This window comes from Amblyomma americanum, chromosome 1 (genome assembly GCF_052857255.1).
Source record: "Amblyomma americanum isolate KBUSLIRL-KWMA chromosome 1, ASM5285725v1, whole genome shotgun sequence".
In the NCBI taxonomy this organism is placed as follows: Eukaryota; Metazoa; Arthropoda; class Arachnida; order Ixodida; family Ixodidae; genus Amblyomma; species Amblyomma americanum.
Window position 1 is genome coordinate 316,194,692 of NC_135497.1, and position 11,159 is coordinate 316,205,850.

At 45.1% G+C, this 11,159-nt stretch overlaps 1 protein-coding gene across 2 annotated transcripts in view; it reads right to left on the minus strand.

Moving 5' to 3' along the window:
• Window positions 1–9,039, minus strand: part of LOC144115380 (uncharacterized) — a 152,680-nt gene extending 143,641 nt beyond the window's left edge. For both annotated transcript variants that reach the window (XM_077649747.1, XM_077649748.1), the window contains exon 1: window positions 8,102–9,039. In XM_077649747.1, coding sequence (XP_077505873.1) covers window positions 8,102–8,171 — 70 coding nt within the window. In that variant the 5' untranslated portion in view covers window positions 8,172–9,039. The remainder of the gene's footprint in view (window positions 1–8,101) is intronic.
• Window positions 9,040–11,159: the final 2,120 nt, after the last annotated feature.

The following is an 11,159-nucleotide window of genomic DNA, read 5'->3' on the forward strand; positions in this document are numbered from 1 at the left end:
AGTACGTACCACCACCTAATATGTGCTGCAGCTCTCTGCCAAGCGATAATGTGCTGTCACATCTTAAGCATGGACCGCATGGAGTGTTTTTTGCCCGTGAAATCGCGTCGCGCGCCCGACGCCCGTGCCGCGTTGACGAATTCACTCCCGCATGGTCAGTACCCGAGCGGCGTTTTTTTGCCGCCCAGTTGTGCGATGCACGCACCCCCATCCATACTGAAAGCCGACGGATGTGCAGGAAGCGAACTGAAGCCGCTGGCTCTCGCGCGTGAAATGCTCGCGAGCGTGCATCCTCCATGCAAGCGAGTTTCCCTCGGCCGGGTGACTGCAGCCGGGTGCACCGGCGCGGGCCCGTCCAGAATCACGTGACACCCGCTCTGGCTCTCATTGGCCCTCTGTCGCTGCCCTCTTCCGGTGTCGGCAATCTTATGTGTTCCGTCAGAACCCGACGATCTGGCAAAAACGTCCGCTCCCACGGCAAAAAAACACTTTGCTGCCATTGACGCCGACGAATCGCCCGGAAAAACGCTCCATGCAGGCCACGCTTTATGTGTTGCAGTTCATATTGAGCACAATAGTTTGTGTTCTGCAGTGAAGACAGAGTTCTGCAGTATCTACTGAGGAGGTTGGCTGTGGGCTTCAAAAATTTTTTCTAGCATCAAACTAAATTTACTCTAATTAAAATTTTTAGATTGCAAGCATCGAAGTTGGGGTGTATTATGAGCCATCTCATGTAATTTTATCTGGAGGGCCTTGATCCTTAGTCCATGTCTTAATATCAGGAAAAAGTCCCTTTTTGTGACCTTTGGAAGTAATTTTCTTAACAAGTATTTGGTTTACCAAATTTAATTTATTTTCTGCACAGGCAACTGCTATGGGTGAAAGCAGAAAAAAATTATTAAGATTGAAATGTTAACGATGTTTATGTAAAAAGTTTTTAAAACGCCAAATCTCTTGCTAGTCGTCGTGGTGGCTCAGTGGTTAAGGCGCTCGTCTAATGAGCCAGAGAGCCTGGGTTTGAACCCAACTGCAGCGGCCGCGTTTCGATGGAGGCGGAACGCAAAAGGCGCCCCTGTGCTGTGCGATGTCAGTGCACAATAAAAGTCCCCCGGTGGTCAAAATTATTCTGGAGCCCCCCACTGCAGCACCTCTTATCTCTTTATTCTTTCACTCCCACCTTCCTCCTTTCCCTTAGGGGTGTCCACTGAGATATGCACTGAGATATGCGAGACAATTACTGCACCACTTCCTTTTCTCAAAACTAATTTTCTATTTCAATTTCTTGCTTTTTTACTGATTGAGCCAAGAAAACACAGAAATTCTTGCACGGCTTCATTAATAAAGTCATTTTAAAGAACAACGCAAGTGAAGTATTTTATAATAAGATTTATTATGGTATCCTGCTTCACGCTTGATTTTAAAATTTTTAACTCCAACCAACTTTTGTTTCTTCATGGAAACTTTAAAGAGCGCTCAAGCGAGGAAGAAAATTTTTTCGAGAAAAATACATCGTTGAAATTCTATTCACATAATTGCCAACTAGCTCAATTTTTTCCAAAAGAGTCAGCGGTGGTCGCTGCTGTGGTCTGGGATGTTTCGCATGGAATGACCTAGAGGCAAGTTTCTCACCATTGTGACCCCCTTCAAACGTGAAGCATTACAGAGTGTCATTTACCAACAGCATGGAACTTCTCAGCACGAATCTCCTTTAACGCCACATTCCTATAGACAGTACTCTGTCAGTGCGAACACCTCCGTGGTGATATGTCAAATGAGAACACTTGGTTACAGCTCAGCAAGTCAATGAACCGTTGCCACGTTGCTCATCAGACCAGCCACAGGGTGGCATTAGTTGTCCTCATTGACATTTAAAAAAATATGAATTCTATTTTTGTACTGACTGGAGAGTAAATCAAGCACATAATACTCAACCTACAGCACCTGCCCTACATCAACAATAAACTGACTTGGTCTATCATGCCATATATTTTGCTTCATTGTACCTATACTCCGTTTCAAACATCATGTGCAACACAGTCAAAGCTAGCGCTCTTGTTTGCGCTGCCTGCATCCGCGACCAAAAACTAGTGCGTTATTTGTGGTGAGCGAAACATAGTAAATGCTTTACCTGTAGGCTTACCACATGACACATTTGTCGTGATCTGTATTAAATGCACTGTTGTTGCTGACAACACGCTGTCGCTTTCTCGTGCCATAGACCGCTTGGCCAGAAAGCAAGCGCGGAGTAACACGCCTCCCTTTATTTTCCCATCTGGACTACTTCTGTACCTCTTAGAGCGTTGCATCTGATGTATGAAACGGAGTATATGTACAGGTTACTGCCAAATCGACATCACCAAATACATGATAGCCATTTACATGCCTTCGGGCCGCCACAAATCAAATCGCATGCCATTCAGGCTACAGGTAGCCCCTAAATAACCACGTATTTTTAGTGTCATAAGATATTTTATTTGCTGGCACCAAGAAAGGACAGTTTACTTACAACTTGGATGTTGCTTTATGCCAGTTATAAGTAGGGGTTGGACTTTTCGGTTGAATCGCAAAACACCCCAGTAAAGGTACGCCAAATTCATTTTTTTAAATTTGATTTTGACCGAAAAAAGTCAGTATTTCTGGCATGCATGTCACATCTAACTGGCTATTTACTGCCAGTTACAGTAGGACAGAGCAGAAAACTAAGAATGTGCTGGAACCAAGAACGCGGTGAGACGAAGGTATCTTAGGAATTTAGCACATTGACTATGAGTTATGAGGAATTTATTCGCAAACTCGGACACGCCATTGCAGATAGGAAGGCTCCGTCACTTAACTCAGCGGTACTCGCTAGCGTAGCCCTGTATACTCAGACTTATCGACTTGGGGCCGTCGCTTCGTTAAGTAGGTTTTTCCACTAGATGTAAGGAACTACCAAATGAAAGCAGCAGTTCCATCCCTGCCTCAGCACGCGGAGCATAGGGTGTGCGCTCCTCTTGTTTAGCAATGAGTGCAACAAGAATGTGACAATCAAGTATTTAGTACTAAACTTCCACATACGTTTTTATCTTACGGCCCAATCATTTAACTTGTGCATTTTTGTTTTTTGTTACGACTGCATGACTATCTCCTGCACTCTTAAGACGGCCATTTATGTGGTATATACAGCTACATGAGCGGCCAGTTTAATAAAAAAGGATAATGTATACTGTGCGTCACTTGTGACCGCATGAGGACATCATATGTTTCACCGATAAAAACCGAAAATTCATACGTAGAAAATAATACTCGCCGAAAAAAACAAAGTGGTGTTCTGAATAAACACTGAAAAAAGTCCACCGAATTTTTTAAAAATAAAAACTGAAAAGTCCAACCCTTAGTTATAAGATATCCACCTTCTCACTTACAGAACTGCAGCAGTGATGAACTTACACCACTCCAACTTGCCAAAAACACACTTTCCTGAGTATAGCTTCCTACCTATGTAACCAGATCTCTGTCTTCTCAAACTACCATTCTACTCACATGTTTATTCAAAAAGGAAACAAGTTTGAAAAGGGATTCACTGAAGAGAATGCTTCCAGAAGGCTAAAACATCCATTGACCCACTGCTCATGCTAAGCCGTTTCACTGCTTCAGCAAAAACTAACATAGAACTGCATCCTGCTGCCACGTTGGCCTTGGTTTAATGCTAATGCAACATGATCCTGCCAGCAATAAGTGTGTTGTCACATACACAAGCCCCAGCTGCAAGTTAGTTTTAGTTTAGTTTATGGGGGTTTAACATTCCAAAGTGACCGGCCCTCCAAAAATTTTGACCACCTGGGGTTCTTTAATGTGCACTGACATCGCACAGCACACAGGCCTCTAGAATTCCGCCTCCACTGAAATGCAACCGCCACGGCCGGGACCGAACTCGCATCTTTCGGGTCAGCAGCAGAGCGCCATAACCACCGAACCACGGCAGCTCAGCTGCAAGTTAGATACAGGATGCCAGTACCAGTTCAAAGTTGGAATGTCTCAGTAGTCTGGAGAACTGATGAAAAGTTTCAGCATTACCCATTCTGGTGCCAATTTATCACTGTTACAAAAAAATGCAGGCATTACTTGGATGCTCACACAAAGCACAAATTTATGCAATAGGTCATTATATTCCAGGAGTCGCACATTACATTTGGCAATGGCCTGAACCTCCAAAAACAAACCACTGATGCACTATTACAAAACCCGAGCTGCGACTGCCCACTCTGCTGCAGGAAACATTGACTTTTCTCTTCCCAAGAGGATATCACTACGATGTTAATTGAGGACACTGACCCAGCTACAATTAAAGCCTCATTTTTACTGACCCCACGAACAATTACTCAAAACCGACCATTACCACTGTTATAGAAAGGCAGCTAGGAAGAACAACAACTAGTGATAACAACGCAACTGCACAAGTTTTGCATGCTCTTGACGATACTTCAGAGGATGGATATACTGGACAGCAAGCAACAATACGAAAGGCTCATGGTTAGTTTTAGCGGCTGAAGCCAATGGTAAGTTTTGGTTGCACGTCCAGCCTGCTGTCTAAAAGCTTCCATCCCCTTAACGTGGGCAACTAATACCAACACAGCTGCCTGAGACGATTCCAAGAACAGTAGGCACTGACCATAAAAGTCCCTTGGAAACTACTGCAGCCAGCAACTGCTACAACCTGATAACCCTGGACTGACCATTGAAGTATGTGGAGGCAGCTGCCGTGCAGTTTCTTGCTACCTGCCATGTCATCAATTTCTTATAGGTCAGGCTTGCATGAAGGCATGGAAGAATGTTATGTGACAATGCAACTATGTTGAACCTGAACCTGAGATGAACAGCCATAAACTCAACACATTTCTGCGCCAAGCTAGCATAGAGTACTATTTCACATCCACCTACCCCTCCGAGGCTGACAGTCTGACAAAACAGAGTAATCAGACAATTCATGACCATTTGGACCCGTGCTCCAAGGCAATGGCAAAAGACTAGGATGACTGAGGTGAACACCTGCAAGTAGCTGCGCAGGCAGCAAGTATGTCTGCAGACAACTACGGGGAAAACACCCACAAAGTCGTTTGCTGACGTTCAATACCAATGCGACTAGGACACTAGTCACAATTGGATGCCCCACAGACTGATGAACAGCGTGCCAAAACACTAGAAACGAACCACCAAACATTACTCAACACAGAATTTGTTACAGCTGCTGACACCATGTAATTGCCATCGCTCCCATTGATCATGATGTCTGAAATCAGGACGCATAAAAATGAGTGCATCCACTGATCGAAAAATTCTTGGTAAAAGTCTTCTGCAGTGCTCCAACACAGTCCAGAATCGAGCCCCTTAGATAGCTGCTAGTCCCTTTGAAAATTGTTTGACATCAAACAGGAGGAAGAAAAAAGGAACCAGTGCTACAGTCCGATTCAAAGGGAAGTTTTTATTCATGCAGACACCGCTACTAGGCTACACGGGGCATATCAGTATTGCAAGACTTTGTCTAGTGCCCACTCCTTAGGTACGGGTACGCCATAATTCACACCAAATTCCAAATGGTTTATGGTGTTTTAACAACCCAAAGTGGGCTCCGGAAATTTCGACCACATGGGGTTCTTTAACATGCACTGACATCGCACAGTACGCAAGCATCTATAATTTCGCCTTCATTGAAATTTGACCGCCGTGGCCGGGATCAAACCCGCATCTTCCGGGTCAGCAGCCGAACGCCATAACCACTGAGCCACCCCGGCGGCACAAATTTCAAATGAGCAATGGTTTAATCTGCTGTAGGTTTTAAACATATCCTTTAGTTAGAGCACTGGATAATGTGAAAACCTTTTGCACATGCAATTAAAGTTGCCTTTTTGGCACAACAGATTACGAGGCACTGTTAATTTAAGAGTAGAAACAATGTACCATCAAACGAAACAACATGAACTTCTTTTGGCGCATTTACACTATAATTCAGGAGAATTTCGGAAGCAGAGTGAAGAAAGTCTGCAGAGGATGCTCTCTTTTTTTATATATATGCAGCAAATTTTCTTGACATTGGTCCTCAAACTGTAAAGGGAGGGGACTAACAGCTGCCTGCATCATTAAGTAACATTACAAGCCATAACAAGAAGCGTTAAGATTTCTTATTTAAGTCCTTTGATAAACATCCTAAATAGACTTAAAGGGGCCCAGAAAGAGGCTCTCAATAAAGTTGCCGTTACCGTTTATCTTTTTTTTTTCACTGTTTAGCTATTTTGTTCAGAGACGTGTACACAAGTCATGGCCCACACAAACACACTCATGGCTGTGCCGTCCCTGGTAGTACCCATCGGCTGGACCAAAGCACAAAAAAGCAACCTCTCCCGTAAAGCTCTTCATGCAGTACATGTATCATATCCCATTTAAAAAATGGGAGGGGGGCACCACCAGACTGCATGACAAAAGCAGCTGGTGAAAGCAGTTTAGCAAGGCAGCTCAGTTTCAGTGATGTGGTATTATGTTTGCAGGTGAAAAGATTGCGTTGCATCATTGTATACTCACGTCACACAAACTAACACCTTCATCAGTGCAGCCCAGCTTTGGTTTCTTCAACTGTATCAATACTGCTTCACTCGGTATATTGCGAAAAAAATTTATTTGGTGCAATGCAAAGAGTTCTAACGTAATCAATGGAAAAACTTTAGGAAACTCCCAAAGTTCCCTTGAAGTGCAAGATACCTCTATAACCTCTGCATTGAACTGATCACACCTACCACTGGTGATTCATGCCCAAGGATGGGACAGGAACCCCTAAACAGGCCAATTCCTGAGGGCAGAATACTTCACATCTAGACTCCACCGGCTGATTATGCTTTCACAGTATTGCTTAATCTTGCCCATCGCTATGGAGCCTGCATGCCACAGTAATAGTATCCTCAGATAATGTGTCCAGCTATTCCTGCACTCATCACAATACAAATTGGCCCAAAAGATCCACTCAACCTGCCCCCCATCCCAACCCGCAATTTCCTAGCAGCTCAGTGAAACTGCTTTCTAATGATGCGGATGAAACTGAGACCACCGAATGGCATCATGTCCACACAGTATTACATCCACAGTGACCAACACGGACACAAGCTGACACCGACGGCACAGGACAATGTGTTGTGGCACAGAGTGCACAGTTCAGATAACTGTTCGACCTTGACCAGTAAATGCCAAACCACAGCCTTAATTTCCAACAATTTCTATCCAAGAATAAAAATAAAAAAGGTGCAGCTGTCAGTCAAATTATGTTTGATCCTTTTGCATTTTTATCCCAAGCTACGGACTTGGCAAAACAAGTCTTAATTGTAATAAGATCTGGCATTTGTTTCAGCCTCCCTGTGCTTTGCTCTTGGTTGACAGTTTGGATAAGATATGCCCGTTCTGGCAATTTTTTGAAGAATACTTTGCATATTAACAGCATTCTCACCACACCCCGGGGATCTGCTTGAACCATGCTCATGATTACCACACAAGTCATGCAAGGCACACACATCATAACAGAAATTAAAACAATGTGAAAGGTTCCTGACCTTGAGTGCCGGCATTTGTGGGCTTTCATGGCACTCAGATACAGCACCTTGTGGTCACTAAATATCGCTCTTCGAAAACTGTCATGCTGTCGACAATGTTCCCATCCAATTCGCACATTTTTCGAAGGCCATTATTTAGATACATTGTAGTAATTTAACGTACTTGAACAAATACATCACTATGATTTAAATAGAACATATAGCCACAACCAGGGCTTCGGACATTTAAAAGCATGCTGTTAAAAGTGTCAGAAGGTTAGAGGAACAGAAATGAAATAAACCCACTACAGAAGAGGAAAATCAAGGCCATGGGGCTTAAGCATAGAAATAAAGTATTCGAACACGCAGGCCACAAGAAAACTGAAAAAGCTCAATGGAAGAAGTTCCGACAGAACACTGTGCGCCGCTCTTCAGTTCGTGGTCGCATGCTTTGACTGCCGAGAAATTAAGCATTTTCTGTAGCTTCTGCGTTCCGAAGACTGTGGCACCTGCATGTTCAAAGCAATTGGACAGGTCAAAAGTGTGCTCACCTCCCTTCTTGTTGAGAAAGGCTTTCATCACTCCAGCCGAGCTCCACGAGAGCGAAAGAACATCGGCCATGCCGACCAAAAACTCTTCGAACGTCTGGTAGCCACATGCCTTGTGGTCGATGGTGCTACCAAACTTCTTGTAGTAGATGTCTTCGAACTCGCGCAAGTCTATTCCATAACGGGAATTCTCCGTCAGTAGCTCCCTCAAGTTTTTCTTCACTCGTTCAGCGGTTGTTAACACAGGGGCGAGTTGGCCCCCACCTACGGCGTCTGCGGGTCGGAAGCATCGACTCGAACGCTTGCCCGGTGGAGAGCGCGAATGCCTGGATGAATCCCTCTGACGACGGACCAGCTCGTCGACATGTTCCAGTTCATCCGTGACCGTCGCTCTTACGCAAATGTCCAAGCCCGACTGCGTCACATGCACAGCGTCTGGAATGCTTTTAGAAAGCTCACCGCATTTCTGAAGCCGAAGTATGTGAAAGGGAAGAGCGTTCCCTCAGTTTTCTGATATGCGCCGATGAACTGTTCAAGAGTTAAAGACCGCTTTTCAGCTATCAAGATTGAACGGATGACGACTTTGACATCTTCCAAGTCTTCATCTAGATCAGATGACATGCTTCGCTGTGAAGAACAAAGCGTCAAGTACGCATACCATACAACACAGCCAACGCAGCCAGACAGCGTGCAGCAAGCTGCAACGCGCTTCGGGGTCGAAGCAAAACGCAAGTGAAACGATCAAAAATAAGCACAAGGTGCAAGGAGCACCGAAAGCTTCAGGCGCCAGTCGAAAGTTCCCCTGACACTTAAGCCGAACTTCGCCTGCGTTACAAACCTTGGCTCTAATACTTCCAACAACAACGCAACGTGCCCGAGGCGCGCGGCATGCGCGTTGACAACCCCACAACACAGATCCGAAAGTCACGTGTTTACCGCCTAAATAGGCCTAAACAATGAAAGACATTTACAGATTGTCGCGTCACCTATGGAATACTTAATGTCTTTTTAGTGCATTAAGATAGTCAATAAATATGCAAGGGCTATTGTTTATTACTGATAGACGGAATTAGCGAAGCGTTACGCCACGACTGGGCACGTGCAGAGCCGTAGCACGTGACGTCACATCCGCCTGCTTGTTGACCCGGCGACAGTGATGCCAACCCTAGATATTTATCCCTAGATCTAGTGATTTTTTCTTTGCTTTAGAGATTTAGCGTCTTTTGGTAAAATCTAGGGATTTTGAAGCCTTATAATTCGTATCTGATTATACTGCCTTTCGAACAGAAAAAAACAATGAAAAATCCTAGTTACTGCTCCTCTATTTTTGGTGTTGTGCCATGCCGATAGATGGCGACACCAGTTCTGCAACGCGAAATAATCGGCTGCTGCACAGAGAGGAGAAACGAAACCATAAGACTTTCAAACTGTTTAATTGTGCGTGTCATCACTGGCGCTACGAGTGACTGCTGCTCTACGAAAGAAAAAAGTTGAGTTTTGACTTGTATTGTCTGGATCAACGCGCTACGTTTACACTCACCGCGTACCTTGTCCGTTCAAACGTGCTGCATGTCAGATGGCAACTTCTGGACCGGGAGACTTTGAGGAAGGTGAGCCAAGCAAAAAGAAAGCGAAAGCATACGACCAAAAATATTTGACAAAATGGGAGGCGGATCCAAAGTACAGAGGCTGGTTATCAGCCAGTAAAAAAGGGCCCTTGTTCTTTTCCTGCAAAGCATGCAGATCCGATTACAAAGGGGGAAAATCCGAAATCGACCGCCACCTTGCGAGCTCCAAACACAAAAAAAAGCGCTGCGAGCTTGCAATAGACCCGCGCGCTGACATCCATGCCTTCAATAAGTTGGCAAACTCAAGTAGACAAATCTGTCAAAGAGGCTGAAATAAGACTTGCGGCGTTTATCACGGAACACAATCTAACCTTTAATGCCATGGGGCATTTAGTTGATGTTGTCAAAGCGTCGTGTGACGACTCGCAGATTGCAAAGAACTTAAGTTGCCGCCGGACGAAGTGCGCTGCCATCATAAAGAATGTGCTTGGAGAGGAGAGTCGCGAAGAGCTCTGTGAGCTTTTGCGCAAACAGAAGTTCTCCCTTCTAGTCGACGAATCCACTGACAAGGCAACGGTGAAGAATCTGTCCCTCGTAGCCCGAGTAATGAACGTCGACGGCGGCATAATGGATGCGTTTTTGGACTGAGTACCACTCAGTGATGCGACTGCCAGCTCTCTCTACACTATCCCGAAGGCAGTGTTCAGTGCTGCGGAAAATCCGCACGACAAAAATTTTATTGGTTTTGCGGCCGACGGAGCGAACGTGATGATGGGTGCACATCATTCTGTCGCGTCGCTGCTACAGGCAGAAATTCCAGGCCTCTTCATTATGAAGTGCGTTTGTCGTTCGTTCCATCTGTGCGCCTCGTATGCATGTAAAACACTTCCGAGAGGAGTTGAGCATCTGGCACGCGATGTTTTCAACTACTTTTTGTCGCCGAAGCAGACATCTGCCTTCCAAGAATTCCAGAAGCTTGCAGAGGTGAAACCACACAAGCTGCCCTCAAGCCAAACAAGGTGGCTGTCTCTACAAGTTGTGACACGCTTACTTGAGCAGATTTTGATTGTAAAACATTTTATTCGCCGGGAAGAGCTTGGCAAGAGGTCGCGTTAAGTGGTCGAGAGTACATAGCCCTCGACGACTTTGTCAGCCCACTCCACCGCCAAAACTTGCGTTCTGGGGTCAGAGCTAGCCAGCACGGTCTCCCACCGCTCGAGAGAAGGAGCTGTAACTAGATCATCCGGAGGTGGCTCTATTTTGCAGTCCCACAGGATGTGATCGTAGGTAGCACGTTGGCCACAGTGTTTGCAGTTTGTGTTGTAAAGATCTGGATAAATGTGCGCGAGGAGTGATGGGGTGCGTATCGATCTCGTCTGTAGACGACGCCACGTAACCTCTTGTTCTTTAGTAAGTCGGAGGGGGTAAAATTCTCCTCTCTAGTTTAAAATGATTGGTGAGATCATGATATGTGATCATTGAGTCCTTCGTGA